This window comes from Piliocolobus tephrosceles, chromosome 12, assembly GCF_002776525.5.
Source record: "Piliocolobus tephrosceles isolate RC106 chromosome 12, ASM277652v3, whole genome shotgun sequence".
Lineage (NCBI taxonomy): Eukaryota > Metazoa > Chordata > Mammalia > Primates > Cercopithecidae > Piliocolobus > Piliocolobus tephrosceles.
Window position 1 is genome coordinate 98,881,910 of NC_045445.1, and position 25,664 is coordinate 98,907,573.

The 25,664-nt window shown below is 41.0% G+C and overlaps 1 protein-coding gene across 2 annotated transcripts in view; it reads right to left on the reverse strand.

Annotated features, from left to right (window-relative positions):
- Window positions 1-25,664, reverse strand: part of CCNB3 (cyclin B3) — an 84,324-nt gene that overhangs the window by 10,256 nt on the left and 48,404 nt on the right. For both annotated transcript variants that reach the window (XM_026449789.1, XM_026449790.1), the window contains one exon: window positions 2,578-2,715. In XM_026449789.1, the coding sequence (XP_026305574.1) occupies window positions 2,578-2,715 (138 nt within the window). The remainder of the gene's footprint in view (window positions 1-2,577; window positions 2,716-25,664) is intronic.

Genomic DNA, 25,664 nt, shown 5'->3' on the forward strand with positions numbered 1-25,664 from the left:
AGAAGAAAAAAAACCAAGAGAGAAAAGAAAAGGAAATTAGGTAATTTAAAAAAAAAAAAAAAAAAAAAAAAAAGAAATCCTTGGTAAAAGTTGCCACTTCTCTGCTCCCAAACCCTAAGGCTTCCTACAACTAGCCTAGCTGAAGGAAAAATGAAAGTTGAACAAGATCAGTTACCACCTAGGGAAGGGGAATCAGAGAGGTTAGTTAGATGGATAATGGTCATGAAGAAAAGGTCAGCTACTCACTTTTATACTGCTACTTCCCAAATTACTATTTCACCTGGACCATTTAGACTCACTGCCATCAACACCAGGCCATTTTCTCTTAAATGTCTCCAGCACCCTGGTTAGGCAATGCTTTGTTATATAAGCAGACTGAGACTCCACCAGATGGGGATGGAGTTGGTAGAACAAGAAAATGGTGGAGGCAGAGAATCATGGACCAGAAGGAAGCTGTAAAAAGAACTGCCCATTTAATTAGGTGGATGCCCACATAATACATCTTCAGATAGAAAATGGAAGAACCTTGCTGATGCCAGGAAACAAATACACCACCATTGCCAACCAACACCAGCTTCTCTGCTTTGGGAAGAGGGACAAAAAATGTGGCAGAAAAAAATAATTTGTATGTATGTAACTGTATACACACACATCAGTACACATATACACAAGTGTATACACATGTGTATATATGTACATATAAATGTATGTATACACAGTTATGTGTCACTTAACAAGAGGGATATGTTATGAGAAATGCATCATTTTCATCATTGTGGGAAGATCACAGATAAGAGTGTACCTCCAAAAACCTAGATGGTGCAGCCTACACACCCAGGTTATATGGTATATAGCCTGTTGCCCCTAGGCTACACACCTGTACACATGTGACTCTACTGAATTCTGTAGGCAATTATAACACAATGGTATTTGTTTAGCCTATCTAAACATAGAAAAAGTACAGTAACAATACAGCATAAAAGATTTAAAAACAGGACACCTGTATTGGGCACTAACCATGAATGGACCTTGTGGGAGTAGAAGTTGCTCTGGGTGAGTCAGTGTGTGAGTGGTGAGTGAATGGCAAGGCCTGGGACATTCCTGTACACTGCCATGGACTTTATAAACACTGTACCTGTACAATTAGGCTACACTAAATTTATAAAAAATATTTTTTCTTCAATAATAAATTAACCTTAGCTTACTGTAACTTTATTTTATAAAACTTTGGCTCTTTTGTAATAACAGCTTAAAACACAAACACAGTATAAAGCTGTATAAAAATATTTGCTTTCTTTATATCCTTATTATATAAGCTTTCTTCTTTTTTTAAAAAAAAAAATTTTTTTTTTTTTTTAGACAGGGTCCCGTTTTCTCACCCAGACTGGAATACAGTGGCTTGAACAAAGCTCACTACAGCCTCAACCTCTTGGGCTTAAGGGATCCTCCTGCCTCAGCCTCCTATGTAGCTGGGACCACAGGTATGTGCCACAATACCCAGCTAATCTTTCTTATTTTTTTGTAGAGATGGGGTGTCACTTTGTTCTCTAGGCCGGTCTTAAATTCTTGGGCTCAAGCAGTCCTCTTGCCTTAGCCTCCCAAAGTGCTGGGATTACAGGCATTGAAATACCATGTCCAGCTTTACTTTTTACTTTTTAAACTTTTTTATTAAAAATGAAGACACGAACACACACATTAGCCTAGACCTAGAAACGGTCAAGATCATTAATATCACTGTCTTCCACCTCCACATCTTGTCCCATTGGAAGCACTTCAGGGGTCATAATATGCATGGAGCGGTCATCTCCTACAACAATGCCTTCTTCTGGAAAACCTCCCTAAGGACATGCCTGAGGCTATTTTACAGTTAACTTTTTTTTTTTTTTAAATAAGTAATAGTATACTGTAAACCGGATCAGGCACAGTGACTCACACTTGTAATCCCAGTGCTTTGGGAGGCCAAGGCAGGAGGATTGCTTGAGGCCAGGAGTTCAAGACCAGCCTGGGCAAAATGAGAACCCACCCCTACAAAAAATTTTCTGAAAATTAGCCAGGCACTGTGGTGCATGCCTATAGTCCTAGCTACTTGAGAGGCTGTGGTGGGAAGATTGCTTGAGCCCAGGAGTTTGAAGTTATGGTGAGCTATGATTACATCATTGCACTCCGGCCTAGGCAACAGAGGGAGACCTTGTCTCTAATTAAGTAATAATAAAACAATTAAAAGTATAGTGAACACATAAACTAGTAACAGTTTATATCGTTATCAAGCATTATGTACTGTACGTAATTGTATGTGCTATACTTTTATGACTTGCAGTGCAGTAGGTTTGTTTACACCAGCATCACCATATGAGTAATGCATTACATTACAACGTTACAAAAGATAAGATGTCACTAGGTGATAGGACTTTTTCAGCTCCATTATACTCTTACAGTACCACTATAGTATAAGCAGTCCATCATTGACCAAAACATTGTTATGCAGCACATAACAATGAATATATATGAATATATATTCATTCACTGGGTTGGACGGAAACTTGATTAGTTCTCCAGGCCATAGGGACTCAGGCTCACCTCAAATTTTGCTGCAATCATAAAGGCAGCGGCACCAAGGAGTTGTAACTTATCCTTCTTGCATACTGCCTTCATTAGGTAGAGATCCACCAGCTTCACTGCCAAGTACAGGGTCTCATGGGTCATCTCAAAGGACACCTGGAGGAATACACACACGACACAGATCTGCATATTATCCAGCTCCAAAGTCGCCTCCAGACAGATCTAGCTACCTGGACTGTCTGCAACATCAAGAACAGTCCTGGCTAGCTGGGACTCTGCTACGAATACAGAAACTGCTTTAGCTAGATTCCTGTGTATATCTCCTGTGCCTCTGAGAACACTGGCATTATCTATCCTTACACATTTGGGTAGTTGACCAGCCTTACAAATCAGAGAGAAATGCTCTACCTTCTCTATAAAAGTCTTGAGTGGACACATCCTCTCCCTTTGATCTCTGATACTTAGATTCTTGCTTTCTCCATTTGCTGCCAACTTGTACAGTGACCTCCCAAAGGAGATGTTTATTTAGCTCTGAAATATGGAAACTCATTTATTAGTTTATTCATGTACTACTTTCTCTTCCCAACTAGATATGCTATTAGAATATATCAATTGGGAGTAGCACAATTCAGAAATGAGCTAAGGGACTGGAGAAGTCAGACTGGGATTAAAGTATTAATAATATAACCCCCTTCCCTTCTTTTCGTTTTCTGACTCATTTGGCTTCTCTCTCGTTTTTTTCTTAGTTTAGCTTATGGTTTGTCAATTGTATTTATCTTTTCAAAAAACGTTTTATTTTGTTGATCTTTTGCATTTTTTTTTTAAAGTCTCTATTTCATTTAGTCTTGCCTGGTCTTTATTCTTTCTTTCTTTCTACTAATTTTGGGTTAAAGCAGTTCTTGCTTTTCCAGTTCCTTAAGGTGCCTTGTTAGATTGTTTGATATTTGTCCACTTTTAAAAATTTATGCATTTTTAAATATTTATTTATTTATTTATTTATTTATTTATTTATTTATTTATTTTGAGATGGAGTCTGGCTCTGTCCCCCAGGCTGGAGTGCAGTGGCATGATATTAGCTCACTGCAAGCTCCGCCTCCCGGGTTCATGCCATTCTCCTGCCTCAGCCTTCTGAGTAGCCGGGACTACAGGTGACTGCCACCACGCCTGGCTAATTTTTTGTATTTTTAGTAGAGACGGGGTTTCACTGTGTTAGCCAGGATGGTCTCGATCTCCTGACCTCGTGATCCGCCCGCCTTGGCCTCCCAAAGTGCTGGGATTACAGGTGTGAGCCACCACGCCCGGCTGATATTTGTCTACTTTTTTTTTTTTTGAGACGGAGTCTTGCTCTGTCACCCAGGCTGGAGTGCAGTGGCCTGATCTCAGCTCACTGCAAGCTCCGCCTCCCGGGTTTACGCCATTCTCCTGCCTCAGCCTCCCGAGTAGCTGGGACTACAGGCACCCGCCACCTCACCCGGCTAGTTTTTTGTATTTTTTAGTAGAGACGGGGTTTCACCGTATTAGCCAGGATGGTCTCGATCTCCTGACCTCGTGATCCGTCCGTCTCGGCCTCCCAAAGTGCTGGGATTACAGGCTTGAGCTACTGCGCCCGGCTGTCTACTTTTTAAATAAAATTTTGCTATAAATTTTCCTCTTAGTACCACTTTTGTTTTATCCCATAGGTTTTGGTATGTTGTATTTCTATTTTCATTTGTTTCAAGAATTTGATTTCCTTCCTAATTTCACTGACTCATTTGTCATTCAGGGGCATGTTGTTTAATGTCCATGTATTTGTACAGTTTCCCAACTTCCTCTTGCTATTGACTTCTAGTTTCTTTTCTTATGTATCCTTGTCTTGCCTTCACCAACTCCAAGAAACCATCTCCTATAGCCCTAGTCCCATGGTTTGTGCTGGCCTGTGCAGTACCTTTCTGCAAATTAGAAAAAAAGTGCCTTCTTTGGGTGAATGCAGCCCTTCAAGCATACATCTTATCAAGTAGATAATAGCGTTATATGAATTAGCCAAAAGCTACTGCTACCTCAGGGCACAGCAGCCCCATAGCCAGAATGCACAGCTTGGCAAACAAAGTGTGAGCTAGAGTCTATTGGCGGTTTCAGTCTTGGCTAGAGACCCTGTACAGGAATAATTTGCACATCTATACACAAGAGTCCCACCCAATCTTCAGTGATGCTTCTTCCTCACAACCCCTTGGGTTCTTAGGATTCAAGAATAAAATCTGTCCTCATCCAACAACTCAACCAATGCATGAATATTCTCTTTAACATCTCCACCAAGTAGTTGTTTAGATCCTGCCATACAAACCTCCAAATATAGCCCAATGTCTTTTTGAATGGCTTTAACAGAAAATTCTCCCTTATATTGAGTGACATTACTCTCCCTGTAAGTTTCACTTAATTGGACCTCCCCTTGTATAGGTTACTCTTAATGACTGGTACCTAGATGATCCAAAAAATAGTCAATGAGAAGCACTTGAAATTGACATATATTTTCATGGATGAATGATTGTCTGAAGACGGTCAAATATAATGGTTCAGCAATACACACATTAAATTTCTGAATAACAGAAATACCAAGAAACAGTTCTTATTGTTTCTGGAATACAGCCTTGGATCTACTCAGAAACCTGTTCTATGTTAGTTTCCTATTGGTGTCTGATATAGTTTGGATGTTGTCCCCTCTAGATCTCACGTTGAATTGTAATCCCCAATGTGGGAGGTGGGGCCTGGTGAGATGTGTTTGGGTTATGGGAATGGAGCCTGCACAGCTTGGTGCTGTTCTGGCAATAATGAGTTCTTGTGAGAGCTGGCTGTCTAAAAGTGTGTGTGGCACCTTACCCCACCCTCTTGCTCCTGCTTTTGCCATGTGACAGCCTGCTCCTGCTTTGCCTTCTGCCAAAAGTACAAGCTCCCTGAAGGGGGCTCCTCAGAAGCCAAGCAGATAGCAGTGCCATGCTTATACACCCTACAGATCTGTGAATCAATTAAACTTCTATTTTTTGGGGGGGACAGGGTCTCACTACATTGCCCAGGTTGATCTCAAACTCCTGGCCTCAAGCAATCCTCCCAAAGTGCTGGGATTACAGGCATGAGCCACCATGCCCAGCCAAGCCTCTGCAAAAGAAAAATAAATCTTGGGACCCCAAAATCACTAAGCTAAAGAGAAAAGTCAAGCTGGGAACTGCTTAAGGCAAGTCTGTCTTCTATTCTATTCAGTCATCCCTCTGCTTAATGAGATAAATGAGTATCTGATTGGTTCCTTTGGTAAGGCTAATCAGAAACTCAAAAGAATGCAAACCATTTGTCTCTTATCTACATATGACCTGGAAGCTCCCCCCCCCACTTTGAGTTGTCCCACCTTTCCAGAGTGAACCAGTGTACATCTTACATATATTGACTAATGTCTCATTTCTCCCTAAAATGTATAAAACCAAGCTGTGCCCTGACTACCTTGGGCACATGTCATCAGGACCTCCTGAGGCTGTGTCATGGAAGCAAAATAAACTTTCTAAATTGACTGAGACCTGTCTCAGATATTTTGGATTAACACCTCTTTTTAGAATAAATTATCCAGTTTCAGGTATTTCTTTGTAACAGTGCAAAAATTGCCTAACACAGAAAATGGGTACCAAAGAATGGGGCATTGCGATAAAGATACCTGAAAATATGGAAGCAAATTTGGAACTGGGAAATGGGCAGAGGATAGAAACATTTGGAGGGCTCAGAAGAAGAGAGGAAGATGAAGGGAAGTTTGAAACTTCTTAGAGACTGGTTAAATGGCCAAATGCTGACCTAAATGCTGATACTGACATGGACAGTGAAGTCCAGGCTAAAGAGGCCTCAGATGGAAATGAGAAATTAGGAACTACAGCAAAAGTCACCCTTGTTATATGCTTTAGCAAAGAACTTGGCTATATTGTTAAGGGAAGAGACCACCCCTCATATTGTCTTACGACCAATTTCTGCCTCAAAGAAAAAGTAGGAGTTAAAGAAAAGACAGAAGTGAACTCAGTAGTCAGACAGCCCGGTATTGCATTTCAGGCCTGGTAGTTAAAAATTGACCCCTGACCTAGCTGGTTATGTTATCTATAGATACCAGACATCATATGGAAAAGCACTGTGAAAATCCTTGTCCTGTTCTGTTCTATTCTGATTACCGGTGCATGCAGCCTCCAGTCACGTACCCACTGCTTGCTCAATCGATCATGACCCTCTCACACGGACCCCCTTAGAATTGTAAGCCTTAAAAGGAACAGGAATTGCTCACTCAGGGAGCTCGGTTTTTGGAGACATGAGTCCACCAAGGCTCCCAGCTGAATAAAGCCCTTCCACAACTCGGTGTCTGAGGAGTTCTTGTGTGCGGCTCGTCCTGCTACATTTCTTGGTTCCCTGACCAGGAAGCGAGGTGATTAATGGATGGTCGAGGCAGCCCGTTAGGTGGCTTAGGCCTGCCCTGTGGAACATCCCTGTGGGGGACTCCAGTCAGCTTGAGTGACGTGGATCCTGAGAGTGCTCCCGGGTAGGCAATTGCTCCAGTGGAACGCCTCACCAGAGCAGTGCATGGCAGGCCCCTGTGGAGGATCTGGCACTTGGAGTCTGGAAATCTGAAATTTGGTAAGACTGGTCTTTGGAACTTAGCCACTCCATTTGAGTGGAAGCATGGCCTAATCACCCATGACGTGTCTGTACTGGCACTTTCATTTTTGTTTTTGACTTGACTTGGATTGCTTGATACTTTGGTTTTGGTTTTGACCTGGCTTGGATTTCATGATACTCTGATTTTGGTTTTGATTCTGGTTTGGTGTAAACTGTAAAAGTGTGTGTGTGCCCTCTTTACTCGTTCTTTGTTTTGTGGTGTGCATGTGGTGTGAGTGTGGTGTTTTATCTCAAGGAAACGTGGTTCAGGCACAAAGTAAGCCTATCCCACTAGGAACTATGTTGAAAAATTTCAAAAAGGGATTTAAGGGAGACTATGGAGTTACTATGACACCAGGAAAACTTAGAACTTTGTGTGAGATAGACTGGCCAGCATTAGAGGTGGGCTGGCCATCAGAAGGAAGCCTGGACAGGTCCTTTGTCTCGAAGGTATGGCACAGGGTAACCTGTAAGCCAGGGCACCCAGACCAGTTCCCGTATATAGAGTCTTGGTTATAGCTAGTTTTAGATACCCCATAGTGGTTAAGAGGACAGGGAGCAGCAGTACTAGTAGCAAAGGGACAGTTAGTTAAGGAAGGTTGTCAGTCCACCCACCGAGGGAAGTTGGCGCCAAAAGTCCTGTCTGAGCCAACACCAGAAGAATCATGGCAGGAATTGGTATCAGCAGTGCCTCCTCCTTATTGAGAGGAAGGGCTCCCCACTCCTGAGCCCACAGCACCTCCACCTCCACAAGATATCCATACTCCCAGACCACCCAGAGTAGACAAAAGAAGAAGTGAAGCCGTGGGAGAAACTCCTCCTTTGGCAGCTCACTTACGGCCCAAAACTGAAATCCAAATGCCCCTGAGAGAACAGCAATATACTGGGGTAGATGAGGATGGACACATGGTGAAAAGGCAGCCTTTGTGTATCAACCTTTCACCTCTGCTGACCTCCTCAATTGGAAAAATAATACTCCATCTTACACCAAAAAGCCTCAAACTTTAATTGACTTGCTCCAAACTATTATACAGACTCATAATCCTTCTTGGGATGATTGCCACCAGCTGCTCATGTACCTCTTTAATACAGATGAAAGGCAAAGGGTGCTCCAGGTGGCAACTAAGTGGCTAGAGGAGCACATCCCAATCGATTACCAAAACCCCCAAGAATATAGAAGAATTCAGCTGCCAGGAACAGACCCCCAATGGGACCTGAACGAAGGGCCAGACATGGAGAGGCTAAGACAGTACCGTGAGGCATTGATATAAGGTCTAAAGAAAGAGGCTCAAAAGGCTACAAATGTAAATATGGTCTCTGAGGTCATCCAAGGAAAAGAGGAGAGTACAGTGCAATTCTATGAACAACTGTGTGAGGCTTACTGTATGTACACTCCTTTTGATTCAGATAGCCCTGAAAATCAGCACATGATTGATACGGCCTTAGTTAGTCAAAGCACAGAAGGTATTAGGAGAAAGTTGCAGAAACAGGCTGGGTTTGAATACCTCACAGTTACTGGAAATAGCCAATCAAGTGTTTGTGAATAGAGATGCAACAAGTCCCACAGAAAGCCATAAGGAAGGCGAACGCCAGGCCAGGTGAAACATTGAGTTACTGGCCACGGCCATTAGGGGAATTCCCCTGAAAGGACAGGGAAACGGGGGTTCTGGGAAGAATACCCAATCTAATTGCCCACGCTTGCAACATAACCAATGCACCTATTGTAAGGAAATAGGACATTGGAAAGATAAGTGTCCCCAACTGAAGGAAAAGCAAGGTGATTCGGAGCAAAAGACCTCAGATAAAGACGAGAGTGCTTTGTTCAATCTGGCTGAAGGGCTATTAGACTGAAGGGGGCCGGGATCAAGTGCTCTCAAGGAGCCCACAGTCAGGATTACAATTAGGGGCAAGGACATTAAGATTTTGGTTGATACTGGTGCTGAACATTCAGTAGTGACCACCCTGGTTGTCCCCTTATCCAAGAAAACCATTGATATAATCAGAGCAACAGGAGTTTCCACTAAGCAGGCTTTCTGTCTACTGCAGTCCTGCTCACTGGGGGGACATGAAATAGTTCACCAGTTCTTGTATATGCCTGACTGTCCCTTGCCTTTGCTGGGAAGAAACTTGCTTAGCAAGCTGAGAGCCACCATCTCCTTCACAAAACAGGGTTTTTACAGCTAAAGCTACCAGGAACAGGAGTTATCATGGCCCTTACGGTCCCCAGAGAAGAATAATGGAGACTTTTTCTGACCGAGCCAGGCCAAGAGATTAAACCAGCTCTAGTTAAGCAATGGCCCCAAGTATGGGCGGAGGATAATCCTCTGGGACTGGCGGTCAACCAAGCCCCTGTACTCATAGAAGTTAAGCCTGGGGCCCAGTCAATTAGACAAAAGCAGTATCTGGTTCCCAGAGAATCTCTCAAAGGAATCCAGGTTCATCTCAAGCACTCGAAAGCCTTTGAAATTATAGTTCCTTGCCAGTCTCCATGGAACATCCCCCTCCTCCCTGTCCCTAAGCCAGGGACCAAGGACTACCGCCCAGTACAGGACTTGTGCTTGCTCAACCAAGCTACAGTGACTCTGCACCCTACAGTTCCTAACCTTTACACATTGTTAGGGCTTCTGCCAGCTGAGGACAGCTGGTTTAGCTGTCTGGACTTAAAAGATGCCTTCTTTAGCATCAGACTAGCTCCTGAGAGCCAGAAGCTGTTTGCCTTTCAGTGGGAAGATCCGGAGTCAGGTGTCACTACTCAGTACACTTGGGCCCAGCTTCCCTAAGGGTTCAAGAACTACCCTACTATCTTTGGGAAGGCCCTGGCTCGAGACCTGCAAAAGTTTCCTGCTAAAGACCTAGGCTTGCTCCAGTACGTGGACAACCTTCTGCTGGGACACTCCACAGCAGTTGGGTGCACAAAAGGGACAGATGCCCTGCTTCTGCACCTGGAGGACTGTGGGTATAAGGTGCCTAAGAAGAAAGTTCAGATCTGCAGACAGCAGGTACACTATCTGGGATTCACTATTCGGAAAGGGGAGCGCAGCCTGGGGTCAGAAAGAAAGCAGGTCGTCTGCAGCCCACCGGAACTTAAAACCAGAAGGCAAGTAAGGAAATTCCTAGAAGCTGTGGGGTTTTGCAGATTATGGATTCCAAACTTTGCAGTACTAGCCAAGCCTTTGTACGGGGTTACAAAGAGGGGCAACCAGGAGCTTTTTGAATGGAGGCCTCCACAACAGCAAGCCTTTTGTGAGTTAAAGGAAAAACTTATGTCGGCCCCAGCCCTAGGACTACCAGATTTGACAAAGCCCTTTACATTCTATGTGTCAGAAAGAGAAAAAATGGCAGTTGGAGTTTTAACCCAGACTGTGGAGCCCTGGCCAAGGCCAGTGGCCTATCTCTCAAAACAACTAGACAGGGCTCCCAAAGTCTGGACCCCATGTCTAAGGGCCCTGACAGCGACGGCCCTGTTACCACAAGAAGCACATAAACTAACCCTTAGGCAAAACCTCAACATAAAGGCCCCCCCATGTTGTGGTAACTTTGATGAATACCAAAGGATATCATTGGCTAACAAATGCTAGATTAACCAAGTACCAAAGGTTGCTATGTGAAAATCCCCGCATAACCATTGAAGTCTGTAACACCCTAAATCCTGCCACCCTGCTCCCAGTATCAGAGAGCCCAGTCGAGCATTAACTGTGTAGAAATGTTGGACTCAGTTTATTCTAGCAGACCTGACCTTCGGGACCAGCCATGGGCATCAGTAGACTGGGAGTTATTCATGGACGGGAGCAGCTTCATCAACCCACAAGGAGAAAGATGTGCAGGACATGCGGTGGTAACTTTGGATGCTGTCATTGAAGCCAAACCGTTGCCACAGAGCACTTCAGCCCAGAAGCCTGAGCTCATTGCTTTAACTCGGGCTCTAGAATTCAGTGAAGGTAAGACTGCAAACATCTACACTGACTCTTGATACGCCTTGCTAACCCTCCAAGTGCATGGAGCATTATATAAGGAAAAGGGCCTTTTAAACTCTGGGTGAAAGGACATAAAATATCAACAAGAAATTCTACAATTATTAGAGGCAGTGTGGAAACCTTAGAAGGTGACAGTCATGCACTGCAGGGGACACCAGCGAGCCTCCACCTCGGTGGCCTTAGGAAATTCCCAAGCTGACTCAGCAGCTCTAAAAGCAGCATCTACCCCTTATCAGGCATCAGTAGCAGCCCCCTTACTCCCTCAAACACCTGACCTGGTACCTACCTATTCTAAGGAAGAAAAAGACTTTTTCCACACAGAAGGGGGGCAAGTAATAAAAGAAGTATGGATCAGACTGCCAGATAGGAGGGTAGCTGTGCTGCAGTTGCTGGGAGCCACAGTCGTACTGGCTGTGTACGAAACTACTCATCTAGGTCAAGAGTCACTTGAAAAGTTGTTAGGCCAGTACAGTGAGATGTAGGCCACTACATCTCACACTTGCCAGCCCTTGCCAAAGCAGTAGTACAACGGTACATTACTTGCCGACAGCACAATGTGAGGCAAGGCCCCACTGTTCCACCTGGCACACAAGCTTATGGAGCGGCTCCTCTTGAGGATCTTCAGGTAGATTTCACAGAAATGCTGAAATGTGGAGGTAACAAGTATTTGCTGGTTCTTGTGTGTACTTACTCTGGGTGGGTGGAGTCTTATCCAACATGAACTGAAAAGGCCTACAAAGTAACCCCGTGTGCTTCTCTGAGATCTTATTCCTAGGTTTGGACTGCCCTCACGAATTGGCTCAGATAGGGGCTGGTGTTTGTGGCTGACTTGGTACAGAAGACAGCAAAGGCATTAGGAATCACTTGGAAGCTACATGCCACCTACCGACCTCAGAGTTCTGGAAAGGTGGAGCGAATGAATCGGACCATCAAAAATACTTTAGGGAAAGTATGTCAGGAAACAGGATTAAAATGGATACAGGCCCTTCCTATGGTATTGTTTAAAATTAGATGCACTCCTTCTAAGAAAACAGGATGATCCCCTTATAAAATACTGTATCATAGGCCTCTTCCTATACTATGGGAGCTTCCAGGTGAAACTGAGTTACAGCAACAGCTACAGGCTTTGGGAAAAATTACACAGACAATCTCAACTTGAGTAAGTGAGAGGTGTCCCGTCAGCTTATTCTCCCCAATTCACCCTTTCTCTCCAGGTGATCACCTGTAGATCAAGGACTGGAACGTAGCCCTTTTGTGGCCACAGTGGAAAGGACCTCAGACCATAATGCTGACCACCCCCACGGCTGTAAAGGTAGAAGGAATCCCAGCCTGGATCCACCACAGCTGTGTGAAACCTGCAGCCACTGAAACCTGGGAGGCAAAACCGAGCCCAGACAACCCCTGCAAAGTGACTCTGAGGAGGAGAACAAGCCCTGCTCTAGTCACACCCAGAAGCTGACTGGTCTACACACGGCCAAAGCATGAGGGGAATCATTGTGGGACTCATTTTCCTTATAATTTGGACTTGTATAGTAAAAACTTCCACTGATTTTCCCTGCATGGAGGACTGCTCTCAGTGTATATACATCAGGTTACTGAGGTAGTGCAACAAGTTAAAACAATCTTTCTGTTCTATAGTTACTATGAATACCTAGGAACTTTAAAAGGAACATGTTTATAAAATGACACCCAGTACAAGGTATGTAGCCCAGGAAACGACCACCTAGATGTGTGTTATGACCCCTCTGAGCCTCTCATATCCAGAGTTTTTGAAATAAGATTAAGGACTGAAGCCTGGTGGGGACTCGTAAATGATACAAGTAAAGTATTAGCCAAAACAGAAGAAAAAGGAGTGCCCAAATGCATAATCTTGAAATTTGATGCCTGTGCTTCATTAATAATAGAGTTAGGAAGGGGATGTGGCTCTTTTGATTGGGAAAAAGGCTATATGACTGAAAATAAGTACATTTTTCATGAATTAGGACTGTGTGGAAATGAATTTAGATACTGGTCTTGTGTCATTTGCGCCACTTTGATAAAAAATGAAAAGGATCCAGTCTACCTTCAGAAAGGAAAAAGTGGCCCTTCCTATACTAAGGGACAATGTAACCCCTTAGAGCTGGTAATAACCAATCCCCTAGATCCTTGCTGGAAAAAAGGGGAGCATGTGGCCTTAGGAATCAGTGGGGCCAGACTGGATCCTTGAGTAAATATCTTAGTTCAAGGAGAAGTTTACAAATGCTCTCCTGAGTCAGTGTTTCAAACTTTCTATGTGCCGGTACCAGAAATTCCAGGAAAAACAAGAAATTTGTTTTTGCAATTAGCCAAGCATGTAGCCCAGTCTCTCAATGTCACTTCATGTTATGTATGTGGAGGAACTGTAATGGGAGATCAATGGCCATGGGAAGCCCGAGAATTAGTACCTACAGACCCAGTTCCTATTGAATTCCTGGCTCAAAAGAATCACCCTGATAATTTCTGCATCCTAAAAGCCTCAATTGTTGGACAATATTGCATAGCTAGGGAAGGAAAAGAATTCACTCACCCCGCAGGATGACTTAGTTGTCTGGGACAGAAACTGTATAATGGTACCACAAAAACAGTCACTTGGTGGAGTTCAAATCACACAGAAAGGAATCCATTTAGTAAATTCCCAAAGTTGCAAACCGTATGGACCCACCCAGAGTCCCACCAGGACTGGACAGCCCCCACTGAATTATACTGGATATTTGGGCATAGAGCTTACACCAAATTACCCAACCAGTGGGCAGGTAGTTGTGTTATTGGCACTATTAAATCATCTTTCTTCCTACTGCCTATAAAAACAGGCGAACTCCAGGGCTGCCGTGTCCATGCTTCCTGCAAAAAGAGAAGCATAGCTATAGGAAATTAGAAAGATGATGAATGGTCCCAAGAGAATCATACAATATTATGGGGCCTGCTACTTGGGCACAAGACAGCTTGTGGGGATACCGGACCGCCCATTTACATGCTCAACCGAATCATACCGTTACAAGCTGTCTTAGAAATCATCACTAATAAAACTGGCAGAGCCTTGACTATTCTGGCCTGGCAAGAAACTCAGATGAGAAATGCTATCTATCAAAATAGATTGGCTCTCAACTACTTGCTAGCAGCTGAAGGAGAGGTCTATAGGCAATTTAACCTTACTAATTGCTGTCTACAAACAGATGATCAAGGGCAAGTAGTTGAAGACACAGAGATATAACAAAACTGGCACATATGCCCATGCAAGTGTGGCATGGGTTTGATCTTGGGGTCATGTTTGGAAAATGGTTCCCAGCGCTAGGAGGATTTAAAACTCTTATAACAGGAGTTATAATAGTAATAGGAACCTGCTTACTGCTCCCTTGTTTGCTACCTGTACTTCTTCAAACGATAAAAAGCTTCATCGCTACCTTAGTTCACCAAAGTGCTTCAGCACAAGTGTACTATATGAATCACTATCGATCTGTCTTGCAGAAAGACACAGGTAGTGAGGATGAAAGTGAGAACTCCCACTAATGAGTGAGGTTCTCAAAGCGGGGAAATAAGGGAGGAGACCACCCCTCATATTGTCTTATGACCAATTTCTGCCTCAAAGAAAAAGTAGGAGTTAAAGAAAAGACAGAAGTGAATCAGTAGTCAGACAGCCCGGCACTGCATTCCAGGCCTGCTAGTTAAAAACTGACCCCTGACTTAACCGGTTATGTTATCTATAGATTCCAGACATTGTATGGAAAAGCACTGTGAAAATCCCTGTCCTGTTCTGTTCCGTTCTGATTACTGGTGCATGCAGCCCCTAGTCATGTACTCACTGCTTGCTCAATCGATCATGACCCTCTCATGCAGACCCCCTCAGAGTTGTAAGCCCTTGCCCTTAAAAAGGACAGGAATTGCTCACTCCAGGAGCTCAGATTTTGGAGACGTGAATCCACCAATGCTCCCAGCTGAATAAAGTCCTTTCCTTCCACAACTCCGTGTCTGAGGGGTTCTTGTCTGTGGCTTGTCCTGCTACATTGTGTCCATGCTCTAGGGATCTGTGAAAGTTTGAACTTAAAGTAACAACCTAGGGTATCTGGCAGAATAAATTTCTAAGCAGAAAAGTGTTCAAGATGGGGCCTGCCTGCTTCTCAAAGCCTACACTCAGATGCAGGAGCAAATAAATCACTTAAAGTTGGAAGTTTATATTTAAAGAGGAAGCAGAGTGCAGAAGTTTGGAAAATTTACAGCCTGGCTATGTAGTAGAAAAGAAAATACTGTTTTCAGGGGAAGAATCCAAGCAGGCTTGGGAACAACCACTGGCTAGAGAGATTTACATAACTAAAAAGGAGCCAAGTGCTGATAGACAAGACAATGGGAAAAAGGCATTTAAAGCTTTTCAGATGTATTCAAGGTAGCCCTTCCATCACAGACCCAGAGGCCTAGGAGGGTGAGTGGGGGGCTGCTTCCACGTGCAGCCTCAGGACACTGCTGGCTACATCCCTGAAGCCCCAGCTGCAGCTCAAAGGGGCCCAAAGGGGCCCAGGTACTTGGGCCCACTGCTCCAGTGGGTGCAAGCCATAAGCCCTGGCAGCTTCCATGTGGTGTTAAGTCTGTAGGCACACAGAGTGCAAGAGTGAAGGAGGCTTGGCCCCCTCCACCTAGATTTCAGAGGATGTATGGAAAAACCTGGATGTCCAGACTGAATCCTACTGCAGGGGTGGAACCCCCTCCAGAGAACCTCTATGAGGGCAGTTAGGAGGGGAAATATGGGGTTGAACCCCCTCACCAGAGTCCCCACTGGGACACCGCCTAGTGGAGCTGTGGGAAGGGGGCCACCATCCTCCAGACCCCAGAATTGTAGAGCCATGGGCAGCTTGCATCCTGAGCCTAGAAAAGCCACAGGAACTCAACTCCAGCCCATGACAGAAATTACCAGGGCTGAACCCCATAAAGTCACAGGGGCAGAGCTGCCCAAAGCCTTAGGAGCCCACCCCTTGCAGCAGTGTGCCCTGCATGTGGGACATGGAGTCAAAGGAGATTATTTTGGAACTTTAAGATGTAATGATTTTATTACATTTAAGATTAAATGACAGGGCTTAAGATTTAAACCCTACTGGGTTTCAGACTTTTGTGGGGCCTATAGCCCCTTTTGTTCATTCTCCCTTTTGGAATAGGAGTATTTACCCAATACCTATACCTCCATTGTATCTTGGAAGTAAATAACTTGTTTTGATTTTATAGGTTCATAGGTAAAAGGAACTTGCCTTGTCTCAGATGAGACTTTGGACTTGAGGCTAGAATGAGTTAAGATTTGGGGGGACTATTGGTAGGGGATTATTGTATTTTACAATGTGAGAAGCAAGTGAAACTTGAGGGGCTGGGGTGAAATGATATAGTTTGGATGTTGTCCCCTCTAAATTTCATGGTGAATTGTAATCCCCAGTGTTGGAGGTGGGGCCTGGTAGGAGGTGTTTGGGTCATGGGGACAGATCCCTCGTGGCTTGATGCTATCCTCATCATAGTGAGTTCTTGCAAAATCTGGTTGTTTAAAAGTGCATGGCACTTCCCCCACTTGCTCCTGCTTTTGCCATGTGATGTGCTTGCTCCTGCTTCACCTTCTGCGATGAGTAAAAAGCTCCATGAGGGCTCCATGAGGCCTCCCCAGAAGCTGAGCAGACACCAGCATCATGCTTATACAGCCTGCAGAACTGTGAGCCAATTAAACCTTTTTTGTTTAAATACATTACCCAGTCCCATGTATTTCTTTATAGCAATGTGAGAATGATCTAACACAGTGCTATAATAAATTACCACAAATGTAATGCCTTACAACAATTCTTTATATTACAGATCTAGAGGCCAGAAGGCCAAAATGAGTCTCACGGGGTTAAAAATCAAGGTGTCATCAAGGCTGTGTTGCTTTCTGGAGGTTCTAGTAGAGAATCCATTTTCTTGTTTTTTTTTTTTCTAGCTTCTAGAGGCAGCCTGCATTCCTTGTTCTGTGGGCCCTTCCACCTTCAAAGCCAGCAATAGCCAGCCAAGTTGTTCTCACATTATATTACTCTCTGCCTCCCTTTTCTATATTTAAGAATCCTTGTGATTACATTGGGCCCACTTGGGTAATCGAGGATAATTGCACTATCTTAAATTAAGCTGATAGGCAACCTTAATTCCATCTGCTACCTTAATCCCCTTTACTAGGTAAGGTAACATATGTACAGGTTCTATGGATTAGAAAATGGGCATTTTATTCTGCCTACCACATTGCCTAAAGGAATGTCAGGAGAAAGGGATGGAACGAGCTCATGCATGTGAAAAGTAATGACTATCATGTTAAGTATCAAGAAATTACAGTAAGGTGATTATGAAAAATAAAAAGAGCATAGGAATGGAAAGCAGTAGTTCTCTAAGGATAATGCTTCTGTGAGCAAATGGCACAGCCAGTGCTTGCATAGCCTCCTAGTACCTCACATAGGCACTTGGCCACTTATACATGCATTCATGCATGTTGGTATCAAGTGGTAACATCAAAGTGTGTGGGTTATATCTGAATGAATGTTTGAAATCTAGAGTCAATAAATATTTAAAACACCAGCTGTGTCAGTTATAGCAATTCTCCTTCCTTGAATATAAGATGATACCCTTCTAACATAATTCTACCACTTGGAACCACATAAAACAAGTCTAATCCTTGTTCTGACAACCCTTTAACTACTGAAGATAGTTATTATGTCTTCTATAAACCTTTCCTATTCTAGAACAAATAACTTGACTTCCTCTAACTGTTCTTCACATGGTATGGTTTTCGGCCCTCTCAGCATCAGGCTCCAAACAAGCGTCTCTGTGCTGGTCAGAAAACAGGGGCAGTGCTGCAGGTAACTTTAAGCAGCTACAACAAATATGGACAAGAAGCCCTTCAGTACATTAGCAAGATTCTCTCCTTTCCTCACAAGTGCCTCTGGTTATAACACTCTCCCAATTCTTCAGAAATAACTGCTCTCCCTATCTAGAGGTGGGTAAGAAGAAACAAAAGGGAAGTAACAAATAAATCAAAACCATAGAACATATAAAGAATACTCTTAGTCTTGAACCAGGAGACAAATCTGATAAAATCCGCCTCAAATTCCAAAACTCAAAGATCACCTTCTACAAATACAGAGAAAATCAACCAGATGTATAAAAAAAGAACAAGTAATTTTTAAAGGAGAAAAATCCTGAAGAATCAGAGTGTCTATCTACGCAATCTTTTTATTCCAAAGAACTGAAATACAGTTTTAAAGAGTACACCCTCAACAAGGTCTGAGAGGACACTGAATCTATGAACACAGGACATTCTGGGATCCAGAAAGACTGATTTCTGATGAAAAAAGGAACTAATTTAAACAATGTAATGGAGGCAATGAACAGCATGTTAGATACTGCCAAAACCAAATCAGTTATTCCAATGGCTACCTTAAGAAATTCTCCCAGAATTAAGAGATAAAAGAATATTGAAGATAATGAACAAAAACTTGAGGGAATAAATTCTGGAGACACACACACATACGAAGAGAAAAGGAAGAAGGGTAATAATGTCAAAAAATAAAAGATAAAAATTTATCTGAGTCAAAGAAATAATGAACTTTTAGATCGAAAGGACTCACAATATACCAGACAAAATTAAGGAAAACAGGCTCACATCCAGAAATGTCAAAAATGATTATCCATAGGGAAGATAATATATTACATATAATCTGGATCTAAAAGCCTAGACTATTTTAATTAAAATCAGAAAAAGGAATGAACTAAAATATGCAAATTATCTCAGCTTACTTGAGGGGAAATTAACAGACCAGGTCTATCAAAAGAGTTCGTTAACTAAATACAGACTATATTCACATAAAAAGATATCATGCCACAGTTTAAAAGAATGTTGTAGATCTATACTTATATGGAAAGATGACTAAGACTTATTCCTAAAAAAGCAAGGTGCAGAGCAATGTGTACAGCATAACCTATTCATATTATTCATACAACAAAAATATGTAACCCACACAATTAAAAGCTATATTTCATGTATTGCTCATATAACTTAGGATTTTAAAAGGATAATAAAAAAAACTTTTAAAAAAGTGATAAGACATACAATAAAGGATCGGTAAGGATACACCAAAACAATTTATAGTTGTTACCCCACAGAGTCAGGAGAAAAGGGTTATTATGTACACACACACACACACACACACACACATATACATATATGAACACTTACACATATACACTGTGAACAAATGTAAACCTGAAACAGCCAATCTTTCAGGATGGATCCTCAGTAACTACCTGGGCCAAAATTTGAAATACAGCCAAGTGACCATTTGCTGACTAGAGGTCACATAGGTGCTCAGAGGTCTGTGTAAAACTCACACATTTTTAATTTTGAGACTTTCGGAGTTCACTTGCCTTGGCCAATCAGAGTTACCAGCCAATGAAAGTTCCACTGTAACAACCAATCAGAACTCAGCTGTGTATATCATATGCCAATCAGAACTAAGCAAGTCTGCATTTTTCATTTGCATAAATAGACCTGATTGGCAATCTGGGTGGGAACTTTTGCTGGAAAACCTAAACCCTTAATTTTTTTCTCAGGAGCACACCTTTATTTTACACTGAAGGCTGTATCTCCTGGCTTGCAAACTGTTCACTGGAATAAAGTCTCTTTCCTCAAAATTCCTTTTCAGAATTTTTCAGTTAAAATATTGTATAAATCAAGGAGGTTAAGGTAGGATGGCAGAGGTGAAGAAATGCCAGGAGAAATTAACTAAGCAATAGTATTTGTGGGTAGTTACCATGCTCTTAGGCTTTGATAAATTAGAAAAAATAAATTAGCATATGAATTATATAATTATTAAGCCAAAATTGATATAATGATCATTGTACCCTATAGAGAATACAGTTCTTCAGTGAATCATTTATGCAAAATTATTATACCTGAAACCAGGAAGAAAACCTTATTAACTTTAAGAAAGAAATTATTCAGGTCACATTTTCAATACACAATGAAATCAATCTAGAAATTTATAATAAAAGGATAAATCAAATAAAGAAAAGGAACATATTTTTAAAATGTTAAGCACTGAAAACACCAAAAAACAGGGTCAAAGAGGAAATAAAAATTGCGACTGCAGATTATTGAGAAAAATCAAGATAACTACAAAACTATTTTTCAAAATTAATGGGACATACTCAGAACTATACTTAGAAGAAAATGTATAGCTTTGGATCTTTTGTTATGAAGTCAAGAATAATTAAAACAGACTTAGCATTCATTTCAAGAAGCTAGCGAAAACAACAAAATAAACCTTAGTAAAACAAGAATAAAATAAAAATAAAAGCAGATGTTAAATGAATTTTTAAAACAGAAAAGGTATCTATTTACCCATGAGCTGGTTCTTTGAAAAGACTAGAGGATTTTTAAAACACTGTTTGTGAGGAAAATTGAGGAAAAGAACATGTAGATATGAATGCAAGCACATGTGAGGAAGATAATGCATCATACAATGAGAAAAGAAATCATTATAAAGGGTTATAAATATTATGTATAATCTATGATAATAACAATATATCCAAGAAACGGATACATTTTTAGGAAAATACAAACTACAAGGCCGGGCGCGGTGGCTCACACCTGTAATCCCGGCACTTTGGGAGGTCAAAGTGGGTGGATCATTTGAGGTCAGAAGTTTGAGACAAGCCTGGCCAACATGGTGAAACCCCTCCTGTACCAAAAGTGCAAAAATTAGCTGGGCAGTAGTGGCACCCGCCTGTAATCCCAGCTACTCTGGAGGCTGAGGTAGGAGAATAGCTTCAGCCTGGGAGGCGGAGATTGCAGTGAGCCAAGATTGCACCACTGCACTCCAGTCTGGGTGACAGAGTGAGACCCTATCTCAAAACAAAACAAAACAAAACAGGAAAATATAAACTACAAAAACGACTCAAGAAGGGCAAGAAAACCTTACGAGGCCAATAGTCATTGTTATTAGAAAAATTTCTCAAAGAATCACACACAAAAATGGCACTGTACACATTGATGGGTTCATGGAAAAGTTCCTCAAGGAAAATACAATTCCTGTGTTAAATTTAGTACTGCCAGAACATTTCCCTAATTACATTAAAAAGCTAGAGTAATCCTTTATAAAGACCTTTATTAAATCTTTATTAAACCACACTTAATAATGACAGCATCCTTCAAAAAGGAATCTGATTTATGAGCAAAGATGCAAAAATTCTAAATAAACTATAAGCATATCAAGTCCAAGAGTAAATTAAACAAATCATGACTAATTTCAGCAAAGTACATGAACATAAAATACATTAAGAAATCAACTGTTTCCCAATAAACTCGCAATAAATCTTGGAAAAAGGATAACACTCATGACATTTTAAAAACTCTCAATACTCAAGAAAAACATTTTTAAGTTAGTGGGACCAACATGAAGACAATTTTTTCAAACTTGAAATTGCAAAATACCTGGGAAGTAAATAGAAACAACATAACTGGCTTAGTAAGTTCGATATTATAAAGTCTGTGAATTTTTCCTGAATTAATCCTAACGGACTATTTTTGAAAACTTGACAAAATTATTCTACAGCTCACCTGGAAGACTTAATATGCAAGAACAACCAGGAATATTTTATAAAAGATGAGTAAAGAGGCAATAACTATATTACAAAGCCATAATAATAAAAACAGCATACTACTGATGTTAGAGTGGACAAATAGATCAATGGGAGAACTGGAAAGACTACAAACAAACTGAAGTATATATGACAAAGGTGTCATTTCAAACCAGTGTATAATGAAAATACATGGTGTTAGAATAACTGGATAATCATTGGAGAAAGGTGTTTAGATTCTGACACCAAACAGACTAAGGATTTAGAAGTAGAAATGAAACTATAAATATTCTAGGAAAAAAATTGGAGAAATATTTATATAATTCTGGACTAATGACTTTCCTAAGCAAGAAACAAATCTTAAAGCTATAAGGGAAAGAACTGATAAACCTGACTACTTAAAATGCCAATGCTTCTGTACATCTAACTAAAATAACACATTAAAATGTTTCACTTATCAGATGGTAGAAAATATAAGTTCTTGTGTTGATAAGATTATGGGAAAATAAGCATTTTCATTCAGTAATGGTAAAAGCATAAATGGTCATGACATTTCAGGACAGTTGTCAACATGTACAAAAATTTTTCATGTGCATGTTTTGATCTAATAACGCTATTCCTAGTCATTTGGTCCAAAGAAACAATAGTAAAATTACAAAAAATGCACATACATGTATATTCACTACAGGGTTATTTCAAAGAGCAATATTTGAAAATAACCTAAATGTCCATTAATAGCAGGATGGGTATGACAGAAGAGAAATACCATACTGCAAACAAAATGGATATAGAAATATGTCAGTTTGACAGGAAAGATGTTTGCAATCATATAACCATTGTTATATGAAGAAAAAGTCAGAAATAAATATAAAGAAGATATAATAATCCTAAATGTGTATGTTCCTCTAACAACAGAACTTCAAAAAACACAAAGCAACAAATGACAAAACTTAGAAATAGACAAATCCACAATTATCATTGAAGACTTCAGTACTCCTGTCTCAGTAACAGAGTTCGTACACAGAAAATCACCATGGATAATAAAGAAATTAAGCCATAAGCAAGAAGAAAGGAAACTATTTTTAAAACTATAAAAATTAGAGCAGATATGAAGAATACTAAAAACAGAAAAATAAGGAGAAATGGATGAAACCAAAATCTGGTTCTTTGGAAAGATGAATAAAATTAACAAACCTCTAGCAAGACTGACAAACAAAACAAGAGAAGACACAAATTACCAGTATCAGGAATGAAAGAGGGAACACTATGAGCAGCTCTATGCACATAAATTCGACAACTTAGATGAAAGGGACCAAGTTCTTGAAAACTGCAAACTACCAAAAGTCACCAATATGAAATAGATAACTTAAATAACCTTATAACTAGTAAAGAAGTGATATTCTTCACTGAAAACCTTTTGGGGGAAAAAACCCTCCAGGCTCCAATGTTTTCACTTGCAAATTCTACCAAACATTTAAAGAAGAAATGACATCAGTTCTACACATCCCTTCCAGAAAACAGAAGGGTTGGGGATAGTTCCCAACTTATTTTACAAGATCACTATTATTCTGATACCAGAACAAAAAAACAAACAAACAAAAAACCCAACCAGAACACTACAGACCAACATCCCAACATCCATCATAAACATAGATGTAAAAATCCTCAACAAAATATTGCAAATCAAATCCAGCAATACATAAAAAGAAAAATATACCAGGACAAAATATGATTTATCTCAGGAATATAAAAATAAGGTTGCTTCCATTTTTGAAGATCAATTGATGTAACTTACTATATTAGTCTAAAACAAAAAAAAAATCATATCAATAGATGCAGGAAAAAAGCATTTGACAAAGTCCAACATTTATTCATGATAAAAAATATATTACACAGCATCAAACTAGAAATAGAAAGTAACTTTCTCAACCTGATCAAAGGTGTTTACAAAAGTCCTACAGTTAAAATCACACTAATAGTTAAAGTCAATGCTTTCCTCCTAAGATCAGGAGCAAGGCAATGCTGTCCATTCTTATTGCTTCTATATCAACATCATAATGGAAGTCTCAGGCAGTATAATAAAACATGAAAATGAAATAAAAAGCATGGAGATTAGAAAGGAAGAAATAAAACAGTCCCCATTTGCAGATGACACAATTATCTATGTAGATAACCCGAAGAAATCTACAAAAAAAGAACTCCCGAGTTTTAGCAAAGTCACAGAATACAAGGCCAACACACAACTATCAACCGTATTTCACACTGGCAATGTACAAATAGAAAGCTAAGTTTAAAAAACATCATTTACAATAGCTTCAATAAAAGAAAATATTTTTTCTAAATCTAACAAAACATGTATAGGATCTGTATGATGAGAAAAATAAATCAAAGAAAATTTAAATAAATGTAGAGACATACCATATGTTGGAAGATTCAACATAATAACACGTCAATTCTATCTGAATTCACCTATAGATGTGTACTGGGGTTCCCTAACACCCCCTCAAGCACCGTGATTTCCTAGGAGGGCTCACAGGACTCAGCATATAGTCATACTCATGACTATGATTTATTTCAGTGAAAGGATACAAAGCAAAATCAGCAAAGGGATAAGAAACATGGAGCAAAGTCCGGACAAAGCCACAAGCAAGCTTCTAAGAGTCCTGTCAGTAGTCACGTCAGGATGCACTTAATTCCTCTAGCAACGAGTTGTGACAATACGTGGAAAGTGTTGTCTACCAGGGAAGCTTACTATCACTCAGTGCCCAAAATTTTACTGGGAACTGGTCAAGTAAATACTCTGTGCCTAGCATGTTCTGAAGTTCCAGACTCCCAAAAGGAAAGCAGGTGTTCAGCCTAAACCACACTGTTTGCATAAAGAGTTTAAGCACAGTAAGCCACAATTATCATTTGGGAAAATTTTACATCAGTGTAGGGACTGCTTACCGGCCAAGTTGCCAGATTACCAGCCAAGGGCCAACCTTTAAAATAGACCTTTCTAGGGACAGCAGTATCAGGCCTATTATTTTAACTCTTTTCGGCACAAAATATATCTCAATTCCAATTAAACTCCTAGAAATATTTTTAAGATATAAACTGATTCTAAAATTTATAAAGGCAAAGGAACTAGAATAGCTAAAACAGGTGTTTTTTTGTTTTGTGTTGTTGTTGTTGTTGTTTTGAGATGGAGTCTCGCTCTATTGCCCAGGCTGGAGTGCAGTGGTACGATCTTGGCTTACTGTAATCTCCGCCTCCCGGGTTCAAGCGATTCTCCTGCCTCAGCCTCCTGAGTAGCTGGGATTACACGTGCGTGCCACCACACCTGGCTAATTTTTGTATTTTTAGTAGAGATGGGGGTTTCACCACGTTGGTCAGGCTGGTCTCAAACTCCAGACCTCATGATCCACCTGCCTCAGCCTCCCAAAGTGTTGGGATTACAGGCATGAGCCACCATTCCCGGCCAGTTTAAAAAAAAAAAAAAAAATGGAGTTGAAAATATCACAATATCCAGTTTTAAGACTAACTATAAAACTACAGAAATAAAGACAGTGTGATATTGGTGAAGGAAGAGACACAGAGATAAAGGAAACAGAATATTGGTATAGACCGATAAAAACTGTTTTTAGCAAGGTGCAAAAACAATTCCATGAAGAAAGTATAGTTTTTCTTTTTTTTTTTTTTTGAGACGGAGTCTCGCTCTGTCGCCCAGACTGGAGTGCAGTGGCCGGATCTCAGCTCACTGCAAGCTCCGCCTCCCGGGTTTACGCCATTCTCCTGCCTCAGCCTCCAGAGTAGCTGGGACCACAGGCGCCCGCCACCTCGCCCGGCTAGTTTTTTGTATTT